At 42.7% G+C, this 22072-nt stretch overlaps 1 protein-coding gene across 4 annotated transcripts in view; it reads left to right on the forward strand.

Moving 5' to 3' along the window:
• EFR3B (EFR3 homolog B) overlaps positions 1 to 22072 on the forward strand; it is a 361102-nt gene that overhangs the window by 278648 nt on the left and 60382 nt on the right. For all 4 annotated transcript variants that reach the window (XM_073624871.1, XM_073624872.1, XM_073624870.1 and 1 more), the window contains 3 exons: positions 1003 to 1164; positions 15741 to 15852; positions 17869 to 17920. In XM_073624871.1, coding sequence (XP_073480972.1) covers positions 1003 to 1164; positions 15741 to 15852; positions 17869 to 17920 — 326 coding nt within the window. The remainder of the gene's footprint in view (positions 1 to 1002; positions 1165 to 15740; positions 15853 to 17868; positions 17921 to 22072) is intronic.

The raw sequence follows: 22072 nt of genomic DNA on the forward strand, positions 1-22072 counted from the left end.
TTAAGCTCTGGACCAGCACAGTACAGTCTATTTGCCTTTAGTCAACCCCACTGTGTGCATTTGGTGGCTTTGACAGCTCCAGTCCTCACTGAAGGTTGGGAACGATTCAGAGTGGTTGAAGGCTGGCCTGAAGATTGCAGCATGTATTTGATTAATACTGTATTTGTCAGATACAGTTACACTATTTGTGTGTGTGTATGTGTATAATATATATATATATATATATATATATATGTATTGCTGTGGCCCCATTGAGGAGATTTTGCTTACTTCCTGTTTTAGTGACCAGACAGGAAGTGATGGAAAATCTACCCCAATGACTAGACAAAGAGCAAAAAAAAAATCCCAAAAGGGGTTCTAACCCTTCTCCACTCTGCGTAATACTGAAAAACATTTGGTTGTAGCTGAGATTTGTCTTGAAGTCAGGATATATTTGTGAAGAGTTTGCTTTCAAATTTTTATGACTTAATAAAAATACATTGCTATGCACTTCTTTATAATATAGCAGGGATAAGCAATTAGCGGACCTCCAGCTGTTGCAGAACTACAAGTCCCATGAGGCATAGCAAGACTCTGACAGCCACAAGCATGACACCCAGAGGCAGAGCATGATGGGACTTGTAGTTTTGCAATAGCTGGACGTCCGCTAATTGCATATTCCTGTAATTGGCTTCTGTCTAAATTGGCCCTAATATATGAATGTGAGTTAGGGACCTTAGATTGTAAGCTCCTTGAGGGTAGGGACTAATGTGAATGTACAATGTATATGTAAAAGTGCTGCGTAAATTGAGGGCGCTATATAAGTACCTTAAATAATAATAATAAATAATATAAGGATTTTTGGCAGTTTCTACTATTTGTGTATGCTTGCTGGGAGTTTTTTTTTTGTTTTTTTTTCAGCTATTCTTTGTTGCCACCTTTTGGCACTGATGGGTAATGCATTGGTTTGACAACTGGTTTGTACTTGTATAAGCATTTTTACATTATTTATGTGTTTTGCAGGCCCTACAGTCCTGGAAGTGTTCAACACTCTTCTGAGGCAGCTGCGACTGAGCATCGACTATGAACTGACGGGCAGCTACGATTCTGCCATCAACATAGGCATCAAGATTATCAAAGAGCACGAAGAAAGAATGTTCCAGGAGGCTGTCATCAAGACTATAGGTATGGGGGGGATGCGTTTTTTTTTCCTAGATGCCTCTATAGCAGCAGGATTCGATAGCCTGCAGTAAGTTGACATAGAGATGAAAACACTCATTTGGGATCAGTATGTGGTGGAGCTCTTTGTACAGAGTCAAAGGATTTTGTATTTGCAATCAAATTTTAAGCATATCGACGGGTCAGAAAAAATATAACCAACTCATTGGAGGAAATCAGGGTTCCTCCTTCCAAATCCTTCCACCAGGTTCTGGGGAACGTAGAAAGCTGAGCACTGGAGCTGACGCTAGATTGGCTGAAGGTGCTCTTGGTTGGCTGAAGGTGCTCTAGGTTGGATGAAGTTGCTCTAGGTTGGTTGAAGGTGCTCTAGGTTGGATGAAGGTGCTCTAGGTTGGATGAAGGTGCTCTAGGTTGGATGAAGGTGCTCTAGGTTGGCTGAAGGTGCTCTAGGTTGGATGAAGGTGCTCTAGGTTGGCTGAAGGTGCTCTAGGTTGGCTGAAGGTGCTCTAGGTTGGCTGAAGGTGCTCTAGGTTGGATGAAGGTGCTCTAGGTTGGATGAAGGTGCTCTAGGTTGGCTGAAGGTGCTCTAGGTTGGATGAAGGTGCTCTTGGTTGGATGAAGGTTCTCCAGCATGGCTTAGTTCCTCTTGGTGGCAAAGGACCCCTCAACCATCTGGCACCACCCATATAGTTTAGATCGCCTGGCAACACAGCACACGCTACAGTAATTTGGGGGCACAGCTGTCGTGGGCTTTTGCAAAGGGCAGCATGGATGCCAAGCCTTTACAGTTTGTGGTCACTTCCTGTATTTTATCATTGCCTTGTTTGAAGAGCTCCACATTCAGTCAGCAGGCTGAACCAATTTCCCAAACTTCTCTAACCACTCGCCGACCGCCCTATAGCAGTATTAGCAGCTGCGCAGGATTGCATGTATATATATACGTGATCCTGTAGTGGGTAAGAACTACAATGGAGTTCAAGGTTAGATGTCTGCTGCTGGTCCTAACTATACAGTGGAGTTATGCGTGCACGCTGGAAGCAAAACAATCTGACACATCTGTTCAGTACGATCGCTTCCTTATCTCTGTTTATTGCAGGGCGGTGCTCAAGGTTTTATACACAAAGTACAATAGATTATACGTCACTATTATGTAAATGTGGTCAGCAGTCTAAAAGGAGCATCTTATTGGCTGAAGAATGCAGAAACTTGATGCTGAGGCTTGGTTGAAGCTGGTTCCTTCTTCACTTCCTCATTCTTCCAATGCGGGGGTAGTAGGGGATAGGCGCCATCTTTCTTGGTTCCAAAGCAGAGCTGTTTTACTATGTAATAAGTAAGGAGTTGCATAGAAACATGTATACACATAAGAAAATAGACATTTTCTGATTAACATTATCTACATTACATTCCTCCACAATCCTGAACTGCCCAGTATCGGGCGCGAGTGCGCGACGCTGGCGGCTCGCTCCCGCTGTGATTCTACACAGCGCATCCCGTAGACCCGATGTCCACCGGCACCCACTGATCGTTCGGTACACAGACAGTTTGTGTAAGTAGGTAAGGCATTGATCCTGTGTTCCTGCAAAGCAGGAACATTGATCAATGCCTTCCCCTAGTAAACGCACTTCCCACATTGTTAGAACGCACAGGCTAGGTACACAGTTAACCCTTTGATCGCCCCTGATGTTAACCCCTTCCCAGTCAGTGTCATTAGTACAGTGACAGTGCATATTATTAGCACTGATAATTTTATTGGTGTCACAGGTCCCCAAAAAGTGTCAGTATCAGATTGTCTGTCACAATATCGCAGTATCAGCTATAAGTCGCTGATCGCCGCCATTACTACTAAAAAAATAAATAAATAAAAATATCCCATAATTTGTAGACGCTATAAGTTTTGTGCAAACCCGCCAATATACACTTACTGGGATTTGTTTTACCAAAAATATGTAGCAGAATACGTATTGGCCTAAATTGATGAAGAAATTAGATTTTTTTATTGGATATGTTTTATAGCAAAAAGTAAAGAAAGTTTTTTGTCGGACTTTTTTTGTTTATAGCGCAAAATAATAAAAACTGCAGAGGTGATCAAATACCACCAAAAGAAAGCTCTATTTGTGGGGGAAAAAGCACATCAGTTTTGTTTGGGCACAACCACGCAATTGTCAGTTAAAGTAACGCAGTGCCGTATCGTAACAAATGGCCTGGTCATGAAGGGGGTAAATCGACCGGAGGGCAAGTGGATACACATTTGTCATCTCCTTTCTGGGATCGTTGAGGATAGCTTTTAACATGACTGCTGTCTGTAGCATTAAAGTAGATGTCCAGCAGTTTGCAAAAAAAGTAGTCAATGCAGCAACATTGATCTCTTGACTAAAGGGCATTTACTAATGAAGCCTGAAGAGCATTGCACCTGCAATCAGTGCATGGCAGGTGCAATGCATTGTCTATTGCTATGTTTTCTCCCAGCCTTAGATCTGTATGGTGGTGGCTGAAAAAGTTGCTGCTGAACTACAGAGTGGTGAAGAAGTGGGGATTGCTGTTGTGTTCTGTATATGTCCCATCTGTAGCGGTGGGGATTGGACAATGTGGTCTTTGTTCATAAACAGTTTCAGAATCGGATGACGTGGCTTTGAGGGCGGAAAAAGCGCATAGCCGCACTAAATTCAAATGAAAACATAGGGGTTGATTTACTAAAGGCAGACTCTCCAACCCAGCCTTTCTCAACCTTTCCATCCCAGAAGTACCCTGGAAATATGTCAAGTCTCAGAGAAACCCCTGCTAAAAAATTTATTTATACACAGCTCAGGGTACATTTGTATGGTCATACATTTGTAGAAAGTTTGAAATAAAAGGGAAAAGAGTGTGACTAATGGGGCGTACACATGGTCGGACTTTTCGACCGGACTGGTCTGACGGACGCCGACGGACCAAATTCGGCGGACAATCCGATCGTGTGTGGGCTTCACCGGACCTTCAGCGGACTTTTCCAGTCGCAAATCTGACGGACTTTAGATTTGGAACATGCTTCAAATCTTTACGCCGTAACTCCGCCGGATCCAGAAATCCGCTCGACTGTATGCTAGTCCGACGGACAAAAACCGATGCTAGGGCAGCTATTGGCTACTGGCTATCAACTTCCTTATTTTAGTCCGGTGTACGTCATCACGTACGAATCCATCAGACTTTGGTGTGATCGTGTGTAGGCAAGTCCGTTCGTTAAAAAGTCTGTCAAAAGTCCGCTGAAAAGTCTGTCGGACCAGTCCGGTCGAAAAGTCCGCCCATGTGTACGCGGCATTACACACAGGGGTTGATTTAGTTACATAGTTACATAGTAGGTGAGGTTGAAAAAAGACACAAGTCCATCAAGTCCAACCTATGTTTGTGATTATGTGTCAGTATTACATTACATATCCCTGTATATTGCGGTCATTCAGGTGATTATCTAATAGTTTCTTGAAGCTATCAATGCTCCCCGCTGAGACCACCGCCTGTGGAAGGGAATTCCACATCCTTGCCGCTCTTACAGTAAAGAACCCTCTACGTAGTTTAAGGTTAAACCTCTTTTCTTCTAATTGTAATGAGTGGCCACGAGTCTTATTAAACTCTCTTCTGCAAAAAAGTTTTATCCCTATTGTGGGGTCACCAGTACAGTATTTGTAAATTGAAATCATATCCCCTCTCAAGCGTCTCTTCTCCAGAGAGAATAAGTTCAGTGCTCGCAACCTTTCCTCATAACTAAGATCCTCCAGACCCTTTATTAGCTTTGTTGCCCTTCTTTGTACTCGCTCCATTTCCAGTACGTCCCTCCTGAGGACTGGTGCCCAGAACTGGACAGCATACTCCAGGTGCGGGCGGACCAGAGTCTTGTAGAGCGGGAGAATTATCGTTTTATCTCTGAAGTTGATCCCCCTTTTAATGCATGCCAATATTCTGTTTGCTTTATTAGCAGCAGCTTGGCATTGCATGCCATTGCTGAGCCTATCATCCACTAGGACCCCCAGGTCCTTTTCCATCCTAGATTCCCCCAGAGGTTCTCCCCCCAGTGTATAGATTGCATTCATATTTTTGCCACCCAAATGCATTATTTTACATTTTTCTACATTGAACCTCATTTGCCATGTAGTCGCCCACCCCATTAATTTGTTCAGGTCTTTTTGCAAGATTTCCACATCCTGCGGAGAAGTTATTGCCCTGCTTAGCTTAGTATCGTCTGCAAATACAGAGATTGAACTGTTTATCCCATCCTCCAGGTCGTTTATGAACAAATTAAATAGGATTGGTCCCAGCACAGAACCCTGGGGAACCCCACTACCCACCCCTGACCATTCTGAGTACTCCCCATTTATCACCACCCTCTGAACACGCCCTTGTAGCCAGTTTTCAATCCATGTACTCACCCTATGGTCCATGCCAACGCACCTTATTTTGTACAGTAAAGGTTTATGGGGAACTGTGTCAAATGCTTTTGCAAAATCCAGATACACCACGTCTACGGGCCTTCCTTTATCTAGATGGCAACTCACCTCCTCATAGAAGGTTAATAGATTGGTTTGGCAAGAACGATTCTTCATGAATCCATGCTGATTACTGCTAATGATATCATTCTTATTACTAAAATCTTGTATATAGTCCCTTATCATCCCCTCCAAGAGTTTACATACTATTGATGTTAGGCTAACTGGTCTGTAATTCCCAGGGATGTTTTTTGGGCCCTTTTTAAATATTGGTGCTACATTGGCTTTTCTCCAATCAGCTGGTACCATTCCAGTCAATAGACTGTAAAAATTAGGAACAACGGTCTGGCAATCACCTGACTGAGTTCCCTAAGTACCCTCGGATGCAAGCCATCTGGTCCCGGTGATTTATTAATGTTAAGTTTCTCAAGTCTAATTTTAATTCCGTCCTCTGTTAACCATGTAGGTGCTTCCTGTGTTGTGTCATGAGGATAAACACTGCAGTTTTGGTTACTGAAGCCCCCCGATTCACTCGTGAAGACTGAGGAGAAGAATAAATTCAATACCTTTGCCATCTCCCCATCCTTTGTAACCAGATGTCCTTCCTCATTCTTTATGGGGCCAATATGGTCTGTCCTCCCTTTTTTACTGTTTACATACTTAAAGAATTTCTTGGGATTTTTTTTGCTCTCCTCCGCTATGTGTCTTTCATGTTCTATCTTAGCCATCCTAATTGCACCCTTACATTTCTTATTGCATTCTTTATAAATTCTGAATGCTGTGGATGATCCCTCAACCTTGTATTTTTTGAAGGCCTTCTCCTTTGCTTTTATATGCATTTTTACATTGGAGTTAAGCCATCCAGGATGTTTGTTCGCTCTTTTAAATTTATTACCCAATGGGATACATTGGCTAATGCCCTTATTTAATATGCTCTTAAAGCAAACCCATCTCTCCTCCGTATTCTTTGTTCCTAATATTTTATCCCAATTTATGCCTTTTAGCAAGGTTTGTAGTTTAGGGAAGTTGGCTCTTTTGAAATTCAGTGTCTTTGTGTTCCCTTCATGTCTCCTATTTGTGTGATTTATACTGAAACTAATTGACCTGTGATCGCTGTTACCTAAATTGCCCCGTATTTCCACATCTGTTATCAGGTCTGTATTGTTGGTAATCAGTAGATCTAGTAATGTTTTATTTCTAGTTTGTGCGTCTACCATCTGACCCATAAAATTGTCCTGCAAGACACTAAGGAACTGGCGAGCCTTAAATGAATGCGCGGTTCCCTCTGCCCAGTCTATGTCTGGATAATTAAAATCCCCCATTATGATAACACTTCCCATCCTTGCTGCTAATCCAATTTGTGATAGGAGATCCGTCTCCACTTCCTCCCTCAGGTTAGGGGGCCTATAGCATACTCCCAGTATTATTTTCCCCTTAGCTTCATCCCTTTGGAGCTCTACCCATAAAGATTCCACCTCCTCCCTAGCCCCCTCAGTGATGTCATCTCTCACATTCACTTGTACATTATTCTTGATATATAGGCATACCCCTCCCCCTTTTTTACTCTCTCTGTCCTTGCGGTATAGGGTATACCCTTGAATGTTTGCCAGCCAATCATGAGAGCTGTTGAACCAGGTCTCTGAAATTCCCACAAAATCCAAATCCTCCTTGTACAACAGTATCTCTAGTTCACCCATCTTGTCCGCCAGGCTCCTGGCATTGGTGAACATGCCACATAGTTTAGACCGGTCGCATATTGTCCTCGTATTGGGTGTTTCAAGATTGCAACTTGGACTTGCTACTATACTCACCTTGTGTTTTTGTGCTTTGGTTAACCTACCACTAATGCCCCCAATACTACCCTCTGGAATATCTTCCGCGCTGGCTATCACTGTCTCTGGACCCTCCCCCCCATCGCCTAGTTTAAAAACCCCTCTAACTTTTTGGCCATCTTCATTCCCAGCAGATCTGCACCCTCCTCATTTAGGTGCAGTCCGTCCCTTCTATAGTACCGGTTACCGACTGAGAAGTCGGCCCAGTCCTCCAGGAACCCAAACCCCTCCTTACTACACCAGCTCTTCAGCCACTTGTTTACTTCCCTAATCTCCCTCTGCCTCTCTGGTGTGGCTCGATGTACCGGTAGTATTCCTGAGAACACTACCTTGGAGGTCCTTTTCCTCAATTTAGCTCCTAAGTCCCTAAAATCGTTCTTTAGGACACTCCATCTGCCTCTGACTTTGTCATTGGTGCCAACGTGCACCATGACAGCCGGGTCTTCCCCAGCCCCTCCCAGTAATCTGTCCACAAGATCCATGATGTGCCGAACCCGAGCACCCAGTAGACAACATACTGTTCGGCGCTTCAGGTCTTGGTTACAGATTGCCCTCTCTATCCTTCTAAGAATTGAGTCCCCTACCACCAGAATCTGTCTTTCCTTTCCCTTTGCTGCCCCCCCACTCTCACTGGAGGAGTTCTTCCCCTGGCAGCTAGGAGAGTCCCTCATCTCCAGCAGTGCTGGTCCCTGACTGGTTACACCAATGTCACTCAATGGAGCATACTTATTGGGATGCTCCAGTCCTGGATCGGCCTCCCTGGCACTTCCCCCTCTACCCCTCCTGACTGTCACCCATCTACGCTTTGCTAGTGCCTGCACCTCTTTGTCTCCACCCGCCTCTGTGCTGGCCCCTGCCGGCACCTGCCGTGTACGTTCCTGGCTCACCTTTAGTATGGAGGGACTTCTGAGTGCTGACAGTTGCTTCCCCAGATTCAGAACCTGGGCTTCCAGGGAAACAATGTGCTTACATTTTGCACAGCAGTATTCGCCCTCGATCAGATGATCAAGGAACGCATACATGCGGCAAGATGTACAAAGAGTCGCCTCTCCACACCCGCCGGGCATCGTACCTATTAAATTTGGTGAGGATCTGGGGATTTTACCCTGTCCAAATTACCTAACAACTAGCTTCCTGGCACTAATACTCAAGACAATACACAGGTACACGACAAGACAATACACAGGTACACAATACACAAGTACTAACGATCCACACACACTACTCAGACAACACTCAGATACTCACACTACACAGGTACTATGACCCCTGTTATAACCTCCTGTTTTAAACACTTGTTTTTAACTCCCACTTAATCCAGCTCCACTTACACCAAGCTCCACAGCTTCAAACTGAGCACGCTCAGACTGAGTCCTACAACAAGTTAAATAGGCACCTGTGAGCAATTAACCACACCCCTTAATTGATAGACTGATGAAACAAGAAAAAAAAAAAAAAAAGCTATTTAAAAAGTGACAGCAAAAGGCAAATTAAAAACTAAAAGGAAAAGTCCCCAAAATGCAACCCAGCAAACACCAACAGACAGCAAACACACACCAACAGACAGCAACACACACCAACAGACAGCAACACACACCAACAGACAGCAACACACACCAACAGACAGTAACACACACTAAAGGCAAATAGACTATTGTCAAGGAAATATTAAGCTTCTCCCTATAAGCAAATCATTTCTTTGCGCTTAAAAGCACAAAAACAGCTCTTTTATATAATGCTGGGAAAGCGCGCTTGTATTTCTCCAAGTAACACAGACACAGATGCTGGTATCACCTTGAGCTTAGCAGAATCCTCCAGAGAATAGCCAGCTCCTTTTATTTATACTTTAAACATGAATAACAAAGGAAGGTGGTGGCTTCAGAATCAGCCAAACACTTGTATTCTTTCAAAAGAACCAATCACACACATGTATATATGCAAATAGAAATACAGTAGTGACGTGCGCAGATGGTCATGTGCAGGGCCATGCGGCAAGTGTCTTTGTGAGACACAAAGTGTCTCACAATTTGAACATTACTTACATGGCATTGAACATGATCGTGTACGCATTCCCACTGCTACCAATGACACGAGCCATACTCTTATCATGGCTCAGTGGGCCATAATTTTGTATGGTTATGCTATGGTTCCCATGTACGCAGATCTGCTTACTTAGGAGTTTAGATGCGATCGCCATGGAGTGGCCAGTCCTTTGGTGAGGCATAAACAAACATCCTTAAAAGACCAAACAGATCTGCCGTGTCCACGGGAAAGTTTCCGCAGCCAATGGTCTTCCACCAACGTCTGTATGTGCGAATACACTCACATGAGCGTATTACAGCAAAACTGACACTGGGGGACATCTGACAACATACATTAATAAAAATTTCCACAAAACTATGCACTTTGCAAGTGCAGTTGCTCCAGAGCTTAGTAAATGGGGGACGGCTCTGATGACTTCCATCATCCAATCGTGTGCAAGCAAAAATGCTGTTTTTTTTTCTTTTCCTTGCATATGATTGGGTATTCTTTGCAGAGTGAAGCTTTACCTCATTTACTAAGCTCCGGAGCAACTACTCTTTGCAAGGTGCAATTGAACTTGCAAAGTGCATAGTCTATTTGCCATTTGTAAATCCACCCCTTAATGTTGCACCATGCTATTCAGGCAAGGAAGGGGCAGGGCGGTATATGTGACCAGGTTTCATGGTACACACTAAATGTGGGTGTAATATGAAACATAAGGGTTGATTTACTAAAGGCAAATAGACTGTGCACTTTGCAAGTGCAGTTGCTCCAGAGCTTAGTAAGTGAGGTATACCGTCAAGTGATATTAAAGTCTTTTTTTTTTTTTTTTTTTTAATTACAAACATGTTATACTTACCTGCTCTGTTGCAGTGGTTTTGCACAGAGCAGCCCTGATCCATCTCTTCTCGGGTCCCTCACCGGCGCTCCTGGTTCCTCCCTTCTGCCAAATGCCCCCACAGTAAGTAGCTTGTTATGGGGGCACCTGAGCCGAGTCGCTGCTTTGTGTGTCCATTCAGATACGGAGCTGTGGCTCTCTCCGCCCCCTCTCTCTCTCCTCATTGGCTCACTGACTTTGATTGACAGCAGCAGGAGCCAATGGTACCCGCTGCTGTGTCTCAACCAATCGGGGGGGAGAGTCCCAGCAGCCGAGGTTCTTGTGCAACATTGCTGGATCGAGATGGGGCTCAGGTACGTATTTCTAAGTTCTGGATCAAATGCCCTTGCAGAGTGCAACTTCACTTGCAAAGTACACAGTCCATTTGGTTTTAGTAAATCAACCCCACAGTCTAAAAGGCGGGTCTAAAAGGTGGACTTAGTCATTAACAAAGCCTTAGCAACTAAGTATCTGCTGATTCCTGTTAAATACATAATGCTATAGCTTGCACTCCCTTCAAATCTACCTTTAATACTCCCACAAGGTGGCTGTTGGGTGCGTAGAGGGTTTTAGGAACGAACTGACAGCGACAATGGAGGTCCAGCAGAGGGCAGTACAGTGCATTGCGTGTGCATTGCACAGAGTTCTATAGACCAAAATGTATTATTTTGTGGGTTCTTTTATTGTGGGCAAATATGAAGATTTTGTAGCATTTTAAATAACCTCAGATGCTGCTGTAGTAAAAATTCCATCCACATAATTTTAGGGTTAAAGTGTAACTAAACGTTTGAGGCTCCCATGAACTCTTGCCATAATGTCCCAGTACATACAGCACATTTGCACATTATGGCACTCGTTCCTTGCAATGTTCTCTCCCCCAGAGCTGTTATATCAGAGCTCCCCTCATCACTTTATTGCTGATGCTTACATCTTCTCCTGATCTTCTTACCGCACTTAACTGTAAGATTCCAGGACTGTCCATTGAGCTGCACATGCATTGTTGTCTGTGTGTAATTTGCAAAAATTAATGCTGGTGGGGGGGGGGGGGGGGGGGGGGGGAGTACAAAATCTGGTGCAGCACTGCAGAGAAACCAATCAACTTCCTGTTTTTTTGTTTTTTTTTTGTCAAAGCTTAACCACTTCAGCCCCGGAAGGATTTACCCCCTTCCTGACCAGAGCACTTTTTGCAATTCGACACTGCGTCGCTTTAACTGACAATTGCGCAGCTGTGCGAGACTGCACCCAAACAAAATTGACGTCTTTTTTTTCCCACAAATAGAGCTTTCTTTTGGTGGTCTTTGATCGCCTCTGTGGTTTTTATTTTTTGCGCTATAAACAAAAAAAGAGCTACAATTTTGAAAGAAACACAATATTTTGTACTTTTTGCTATAATAAATATCCCCATCTTTTTTTTAAGAAAATTTTTTCTCAGTTTAGGCCCATATGTATTCTTCTACATATTTTTGGTAAAAAAAAAAAAAAAATCGCAATAAGCGTATATTGATTGGTTTGCGCAAAAGTTATAGCGTCTACAAAATAGGGGATAGGTTTATAGCATTTTTATTATTATTATTTTTTTTACTAGCAATGGCAGCGATCTGCGTTTTTTATCGGGACTGTGACATTATGGCGGACACATCAGACACTTTTGACACATTTTTTGGGACCATTGGCATTTATACAGCGATCACTTCTATACTTCTATGCATTGATAACTGTAAAAATGTCACTGGCAGGGAAGGGGTTAACACTAGGGGGCGATCAAGGGGTTAACTGTGTTCCCTGTGTGTGTTTCTAACTGTAGGGGGAGGGGGACTGACCTAGAGGAGATGACAGATCGTGGTTCCTAGCTATTAGGAACACAAGATCTGTCACTCCTCACAGAACAGGGATTTGTGTGTTTACACACATACGTCCCTGTTCTGCCTCTCATGCTCGCGATCGCTCGTGGCCGGCGGTCATCGCGACCGCCGGTCACGAGCATCAGCACCCCCGCAGTGCAACGTGTGCGCGCGCCTGCTATCCAGATCCCACGAGCTGACGTATAGCTACGACGGTTCGCAGGACCGTGCCGGCCTGCTGCAGTATAATGACGGCGGCTGGTCGGTAAGCGGTTAATTGAACAAGATGAAGTTAGAAGCTGATTGGCTACCACGCACAGCTGCACCAGATTTTGCACTCTCCAGTTTTAGTAAATCAACCCCACAGAGCCTATTCTGCCATAAAAATCTACATAATAGCAAATTAACTATTCAACTGTGTTAAAAAAAAAAAAATCCCAGTTTCTACCTACCGTCTCCACACTTCTCGGCTTCCTGCTCAGACCAACATCGGTAGTTCTCGTACTCTGTAGTTGTGCCCATCTCCTGTGAGCCCCGCCTGCCGTTTACACTCTCCACTGGAGGGCGCCTCATCACGCAGGCTGGGTTCACAGTGCTCCAGGACACAGACATCATTATGTGCGTGCTGCTGTGTCCTGGTAGAATGCCCACCCCCTGCTGCCGCTGGAAGAAGACGTGACGTCATTAGATTGGAAAGAAGACTGCAGGAAAAAGTAGGGGTAGGTGGCAGATAGCAAGGGGGTGTAAAAATCCTGGGTTACTGCCTTAAAAAAACTGTTTTAGTTCTACTTGATCTGACATTGCAGATTGTTGTTCTTTAGTGGTCTCCCTCACCATATATCTCAGATCTTGCATATGTTATTTGAGCTGTTTTGCCTGCCAAAACATTTCTACTTTCGTTCAGTCTTGGGATTCATTTTCCTCCGCCACACTGCACAGCCAAACAGATCATTCTTCTTGTAATAGCTCCATGCTGATTGAATAGAGATGATCATTATGTTTCTCCATTCTCCAAGGAGCAAAGCCAGAGGTTGATGGGTAACATAGCTGCATAGTTGAACCCTTAACTAGGATGATCACCTGTCTGACTGTGCAAGGTGGTAGAAATGTGTAAATCACAACACCTGCCGAATGGAATTACAATTCCCTTTTTTAGGTAAAACAGCTGATATCACATGTCAAACACAAGGCGTGCCAAGTCCAGCCCAGCCAGGCTTTGTCATGTGGCCCCCGCGCCCAGTTTTGCAGCTGAAACGTGGTGGAACTCTATTCTGCCACCTCCGACTCTCACCCTCTGCTCCCGCTTACTGTTATCACTTGTAAACACAGAAGCCAGTGGGGTACAGCAGTGGCCGACCTCTACAATCTGAGGAAGAGAACGATTTCCCTACAAGGTGAGGCAGTGTCGTCTGCACAGGGAGGTACTAAAGCTGGGCCAGGTAGGAGAGAGAAATGCGAGAAAGCTTTGAGGGAGGGTTGGGGTTGCACACCCTGCACGCTGTACACAGCACACCCCTGAACTCTGCGCGCTGTACATAGCGCACTCCTGAACTCTGCTCGTTGTACATAGCGCACTCCTGAACTCTGCGCGCTGTACATAGCGCACTCCTGAACTCTGCGCGCTGTACATAGCGCACTCCTGAACTCTGTACAAAGAGCACTCCTGAACTCTGCACGCTGTACATAGAGCACTCCTGAACTCTGCACGCTGTACATAGCACATTCTGTACAAAGAGCACGCCTGAACTGTGCACGCTGTACATAGAGCACTCCTGAACTCTGTACTCTGTACAAAGAGCACTCCTGAACTCTGCATGCTGTATATAACGCACTCCTGAACGCTGCACTCTGTACATAGAGCACTCCTGAACTCTGCACGCTGTGCATAGCACACTCCTGAACTCTGCACTCTGTACAAAGAGCACTCCTGAACTCTGCACGCTGTACATAGAGCACTCCTGAACTCTGCACTCTGTACATAGAGCACTTCTGAACTCTGCACTCTGTACAAAGAGCACTCCTGAACGCTACACTCTGTACATAGAGCACTTCTGAACTCTGCACTCTGTACTAAGAGCACTCCTGAACTCTGCACTCTGTACAAAGAGCACTCCTGAACTCTGCACACTGTACAAAGAGCACTCCTGAACTCTGCACACTGTACAAAGAGCACTCCTGAACTCTGCACTCTGTACAAAGAGCACTCCTGAACTCTGCACTCTGTACAAAGAGCACTCCTGAACGCTACACTCTGTACATAGAGCACTTCTGAACTCTGCACTCTGTACTAAGAGCACTCCTGAACTCTGCACTCTGTACAAAGAGCACTCCTGAACTCTGCACACTGTACAAAGAGCACTCCTGAACTCTGCACTCTGTACAAAGAGCACTCCTGAACTCTGCACTCTGTACAAAGAGCACTCCTGAACTCTGCACTCTGTACAAAGAGCACTCCTGAACTCTGCACTCTGTACAAAGAGCACTCCTGAACTTTGCACACTGTACATAGCGCACTCCTGAACTCTGCACACTGTACATAGCGCACTCCTGAACTCTGTACATAGAGCACTCCTGAACTCTGCACTCTGTACATAGAGCACTCCTGAACTCTGCACGCTGTACATAGCACATTCTGTACAAAGAGCACTCCTGAACTCTGCGCGCTGTACATAGCACACTCCTGAACTCTGCACGCTGTACATAGCGCATTCCTGAACCCTGCACTCTGTACATAGTGCACTGCATATACACTTGGCCTGTTGAGGGGACCCATACTGCTGATGCAGCCGATGATGAAGTTTGAGTTTGACACCCCCGGCTTATATGTATATGAATTGTACATTGGGCTGTTTCCATGGAGCACTTTAACCCTACATTTTTACATAAGTTTACAATGAAATATTTCATGAAATTTTTTTAAAACCCAAATGCTGCAAAAAAAAAAAAATACATAAAGTCAATTAGTAAATATTTTAAAAATGTTGTTTACTACTGGTATATAATATTTTTTTTTCAAAAGTGGTCTCTTACACAGTTTGTCATCCCCTTACACCGTGGGTGCTCAACCTGTGGCCCTCCAGCTGTTGCGAAACTACAAGTCCTATGGTGCATTGCAAGGCTGACAGTTACAAGCATGACTCCCAAAGGTATTTCCACAACAGCTGGAGGGCCACAGGTTTAGCACCCATGCCTTATGAAATACTGCCATAAATGTCCAGCAGATGGCAGCACAGCGAAAATACAAATGTTACACTAAAAGAAAAAGTTTAATGGATCATAAATTTTAGTTTAAAAAAAAGTTTTTCAAGTCCTTCAAGGGCTTAACCACTTTCAGGATGCGAGTTGAAGTCTTCCTTTGTGGGCATGTTATCATATAATGGACTGTTGTGTTAAGAAGATGGACTGTTCACATGCCAGGACTACATTTTAGCCACAATCTAACCTCTGGTCATCACTAGACCTGACTGGACACAGATTGGCAAAGCAAACTGTATTTTTGTATGTGTATGTGACATAGTAAGCCAGCATTGTTTGTAAGTCATGTGTTCTTTTGTAGGTTCATTTGCCAGCACTCTGCCCACTTACCAAAGGTCAGAGGTCATGCTGTTTATCATGGGAAAAGTGCCACTTCCTTCAGTGCATCATAGTATGGAACCTGGAAAAGCAGGGTGAGACCCGCATGTGGCTTTATGCTACATTCTAAATGTGTATGTCCAAAAGCATACTAGAACATAAACTGACTTCTGACCAAAAGTGCCCTTAGTGTGTGTGGTAAGTGCTTTAAATGGTCTACACCAGTAATTGTCAACTTACAAAGTGTAGGTGGCCTCAACTGTGGCCCCTGATAACTCCAAAGTGAAGCACATAATATTCAGTATATGACAGAAGACTGTCAGAGACTTTAGACATGCTAAAGGAGATGATCAGAGACTGCAGACACTCTCATTATAGCCTTTTTACAAATGAATGCTTTCACTACAGACTGCTGGGGTCTGAAAAAGGCCACAGGTAACCATCAGGCACAAGTTGGGTGCTAGGGGTCTTCATCAGGGCTAGGTTGGTAGACTGCAGACATAATACAAGAAATGATCAGAGACTGAAGACATGGTACAAGCGATAGTCAGGTGCTGCAGATAGGTTACAGGAGATGGACAGAGATTGTAAACATAATACAAGAGATGGTCAGAGACTGCAGACATGATGCAGGAGATGGTCAGAGACTGCAGACATGATACTGGAGATGGTCAGAGACTGCAGACATGATACTGGAGATGGTCAGAGATTGCAGATATGATACAGAAGATGGTCAGAGATTGCAGATATGTACTTACAGATAGGACCTTCTACTCTTTTCTGTAATTGTCATAAGACTAACTTTTGTACGAAAATAACTCAAACTTCAATAAAATGTTTTTTGGGGAAAAAAAAAAAAGATTGCATATATGATAGTGAAATAGTGGAGATGGTCAGAGACTGCAGACATGATAGAGGAGATGGTCAGAGATTGTAGACATGATACTGGAGATGGTCAGAGACTGCAGACATGATACTGGAGATGGTCAGAGACTGCAGACATGATACTGGAGATGGTCAGAGACTGCTGACATAATACATAAGATGGTCAGAAACTGCAGATATGGTATAAGAGATGGTCAGAGACTACAGACATGATACAGGAGATGGTCAGACTGCAGACTTGATACAGGAGATGATCAGAGACGGCAGACATGATACAGGAGATGGTCAAAGACTGCAGACATAATACAGGAGATGGTCAAAGACTGCAGACATGATACAGGAGATGGTCAGAGACTGCAGCAGTGACAGCTGGTGCTCCATTTTTTTTTTTGGGGGGGGGCGTCAAACCAACATTAATTTGCTATTGTCATACAACTGGGAGGGCTCAGGGCGCATTGCTCTGTGCCCCGAGACCACCCTTTTTAAAGCCTCAGGCACTAATGGGCTTAAAAAAACACAAAAAAAAACCTATTGAAACCCATGCATGGATTGGGGGGGGGGCGGCGCCCCTAATGGACTGCCCACCACTGGTCTGCAGACATGATACAGAGATGGTCAGAAACTGCAGATATGATATAAGAGATGGTCAGAGATTGCAGATATGATATAAGAGATGGTCAGAGATTGCAGATATGATACAGGAGACGACTCGAGACTGCACACATGCTATAGAAGTTGTTGGACACTGGGGAGATGCTTTAGAAGACGCCTGGGGATGCATTACATGAGACTGTTAGCAATCACTCCTATTATAGCCACTTTACAAATCAATGCTTCCACATATGTGCTCTATACAACCCTCTTAAACTTCACACTTGACACAATTAATATTTCTGTCAGGAAGATCCATAACAAATGATCAGAGGAAACAGCAGCACATAATAGAATAGGGATAGTCAACACAGAAAGGGTTAGAATAGTGTGAAATAAACCAAACATCAAACTACTAGGCTCTGACATGACAATGCAGAGCGCCTCCACAGAGACACACCATGCAGAACAAGACATGGAAAGTAAGTAATGGGGAAAGATGAGCTGAGGGGAAAGTACAGGCAATACTGGTGACTGCTGTCATTTTTAATAAAAAGCTTCTAAAGTCTGTTCCTCTTTGGACTAGAAATCCAAAATAATAAAGACATCTTTTTTTTTTTTTTTTTCCTCCACAGAGAAAACAGAAATCGTCTCATCCAGGTCATGCTTCTGAAGTCACTTCTTCAGGTATTCCTCATAGGTTCCATGGATGAATGAACACTGCAAAAGTATTTTTATGCATGATCATTTTGAACACGCTTTGTAGATGAACTATTTATCAGCCTATCACTGCATTGCAAGTGGTGGTTGATTAAGGCCCTGTTTACATGTATGCATTACAAGCTGTGTCTTTGATAAAACTATTTAAAAAAAAAAAATCACATTTATAATAATAATATATTATAATAATATAATACCGGCAATATATAATAGTAATATAATAAATCGATAATAATATATATATAATATATAAAAAAATGTGTTTTAGTATGTTACTTCCTTTAGGACTCTGAAGCAAGTGAAGTACGATTGACATTAAAAGTGGAACTAGACCCTGTTCTGCAGCCCCAATGTGAAAGCCTGAGTCCTTTCACACTGGAGTGGTGCACTTGCAGGACAGGAAAAAAAAGTCCTGCAGGCAGCATCTTTGGGGCGGAGGAGGAGCAGTGTATACAGTGTATACACCGCTCCTCCACCGCCCCTGCCCATTGAAATGAATGGCCGCCACTTTCAAAGCACCGTAAAAATCGCTTAGCGGGCGTTTTTAACCCCTTCTGGGGGGGGTTGAAAGCACACCGCTAGCAGCGCCAAAGCCCTGCTGTAACAGCGGTAAAGCGCAGAAAGAGAAGGGGATATTTGCGCTAACCACTATATAATAATAAATATATACAAAAATATATATGTGCACAAGTGATATGACTAAATAAAGCGTGATTAAATGCTGCACCTCTATAGGTCAAATACCAAAACTTAAAACCAATATTATGAAAGAAAAAGATGCGCAAAGAAACCGCTACAAATAACGATAAATATTGTTGTGAACAGATTCTCTAAAACATAATAATGTGAAAAATTGAATGGTGCATCAAAAACAAATAGTCCATGTGATATAAAAAATAAATGAATTAAACCAAAAGTGAATTCATCAAAAACAGAAAGTCCCAAAATGATTCTTCAAAATTTAGGAGATGTAAAAGTCCTTCACTTAATCTCAGAAAGCAGGACACATATTCATTCGAATCATCTGGAATACGGAGCATAAAATGCAAATACAAACTGCTTACCAGATCTGTTGGATCTCAAATGATAGAGATAAAAAAACTTCACTCTCCAGGACACTCTCATAAAAGCCAGGATCTGGGTATTCTCATGAAAGGAGGAATACAAGAGGGCTTCATGGTGCAGTATGTTCCAGCAAAAGTATTTATTTAAAAAACAAATCATACAAGAAAAAAGTCCATAAATTCAAGCAGGTAAGAAAAGTAGGTTTGAATCAGCCATGGTGTCTACCAGTCAGCTGTTCAGCGTGGTGATGTCTCATGCTCATGCTCCACCCAACATGTTTCGCCTTAACAGGCATCCACTGGAAACGGAGATCATGCCTGGACATCAGCACACCACACTTAAATACCATTCAGGCAGGAGAGACACAGGAAGTAAGCATTTAGCCTGATACAACCTGTGTCACTGGCTTAATCATTTAATCATTAAAAACTTAACAGATTTAATATAAAATAATATAAAAACTATTCTTAGGACAAATGATAGGTATTTTAAACCTTAAGCACATAGAAGAAAACTAAAACAAATTTTAAAATTATAAAAAATAATAAATATATAGAAAAACATATGTACATACATATATAAAAAATGTACATATATATTTCTTTCTGATTGTAATACATCTAAAATTAGGAAAGAGATACATATTTGATTTTGGGTTATTTTAAAAAAAACTTATTAGCACATTAGTAAATCAAGATAAAAGAGGGGATCTCGTAAATATAAGAGGAATATTTCATGCAACACAAACTCAACTATTATCTATGAAGCAGTTTGTATCACATTCAATATTCAAGCCCCAAGGCCTGTAACACTGGAGGTCATATATCCATTTCGTCTTACGACGTGAAATATGTCTTTTAAGGTTGTCACCCCTCCAATGCGGAACATATTTTTCTATAGCTATGACTTGGAGAAGTGAACTATTTCGGTTATGACATAGACAAAAATGTTTAACACGCTATGACCTATGAATCCTCTTTTAAAATTGTGTTCGCCTATTCTGATGTTAAGGGCCCTAGTGGTCCTGCCTACATACTGTAACCCACATGGGCAGGCCAGTATTTACACAACCCCTACAGTTCCACAAGTAATAAATTCTTGTATATTGAAGGATTTTGTTGTAACATTGGATTTGAAAGATGTGGTTCTAATGGTTTGTGAAGTCTTACACACTTTACATCTTTTACAGGGAAAGAAACCTTTCAGGTTTCCAAACATGTTCACTTTAGGGGGTAAGTCAATTGCACTGGGTGCCAATTTATCTTTCAGGGTATAACCTCTTCTGTATATCACATTAGGTTTGTCTGGAAGTACTGGTCCCAGAATTTGGTCCCCCTTTAGCACTTTCCAATGTTTCTTCATTATTCTATTCACCCACCAATGTTGGGAAGTAATAAAAGCCCACTTAAAGGAGGAATTATCTTGCTTCTTAGTTGTACTGTTTTTAGGCCTCAGAAGTTATTCTCTATCCATAGTAGTAACATTCTGGAGATCTTCTTCAATCGACTTGGGATCATATCCTTTGTCAAGAAACCGATCTCTCAGGACAATGGCTTGAGTTTTATAGTCTTCTACCCAAGAGCAATTTCTTCTTACCCTGCAAAATTGGCCCTTGGGGATGGCCTTAAGCCAATTGGGGTGATGGCAGCTATCTTGGGGAATGTACCCATTTTTATCTGTCGCTTTAAAAAATGTTTTGGTGAGTAATCGGCCCTGATCTTTAAAAACCACCAAGTCCAAAAAATTAACAGAGGTCAAACTAAAATCATATGTGAATCTAATCTCGTATAATATAATAATGCCCCACTGGTTATTGTTAATCATATTCATAAATGAACGGAGAGATTCAGAGTCCCCTTTCCATAGAAAGAAGGCATCATCTATGTATCTACGCCAGAAAAGAAGGCGGGGGGCACTTCCAAGAAAAAATATGATCATTTTCCCATAAGGCCATAAAAAGATTGGCGAGGCTGGGGGCAAATTTAGCCCCCATCGCCAAGCCAGTGCACTGTAAAAAATATTTTTGATCGTAATAAAAATAGTTATGCTGCATAGCGAATTCTAACATTTTCAGAATGAATTCCAACAGGGGTTTACCCAGTGACCCGTCTTTCATCAAAAAGTATCTGGCCACAGTGAAACCTAGATTATGGGGAATATTAGTGTACAAAGAGGATACGTCCCCTGTAACCAGCAATACATCCTCATCCACTTGCAACGGTGCAAGATCATTAATCATCTGTATAGGGTCTTTCAAAAAGGCTGGAGTTTTGGTGACTAATGGATGTAGAAAAAAAGTCTATAAACTTGCCTATTCTAGAAGTGAGGGAATCGATCCCACTCACTATGGGCCTACCAGGTGGCATATGTGGGTTTTTGTGTACTTTGGGCAAGTAGTAAATAATAGGTATTTTCGGTGCTAGAGGGATTAAAAATTCTGCTTCTTTTTGAGTAATAATATTTTTCCTTCGTCCTTCTCCAACAAGTTTTTCCAACTTCTTCTTATAACTGGCAGTAGGATCTTTTTTCAGAATAGCATAAGTCTCTTTATCTGATAAGAGACGGTTCATCTCTGTCAGATAATCTTGTTTTTTGAGGAGCACAATTCCCCCTCCTTTATCCGCGGGCCGAATAATAAGCTCTTTGTTCATACATAAGGATTCTATCCCCTCCTGTATTACTTTTTGATTGTCCTTTTTAAACTGCGCTTTCTGTAAATCTTGTAAAACTAAATCTTTAAAAACTTTAATACTGGGAGCGGGTTTCCCTGGAGGGTTAAATAAGGAAGCATTTCTTAAACCCGTTCCTTTTTTATTACCATTAATCTCATTGCTTTGATTTCCTATTCTGGTGATGGGATTAGACAGAAAGTATCATTTTATACTGAGTTTCCTCATATATTTCTGAATATCAATGAACATTTGGAACTTATTCAGTCTCTGTTTAGGTGCATATTTTAACCCTTGACTTAAAGTAAACTTCTCTGCTTCCGTAAGGGCTGTCCCGCTAAGATTAAAAATACCTTCTGTATTTATCTCCTTCTTTTTTTGGGGG

Source organism: Aquarana catesbeiana, linkage group LG04, assembly GCF_042186555.1.
Source record: "Aquarana catesbeiana isolate 2022-GZ linkage group LG04, ASM4218655v1, whole genome shotgun sequence".
NCBI classification, from domain to species: domain Eukaryota; kingdom Metazoa; phylum Chordata; class Amphibia; order Anura; family Ranidae; genus Aquarana; species Aquarana catesbeiana.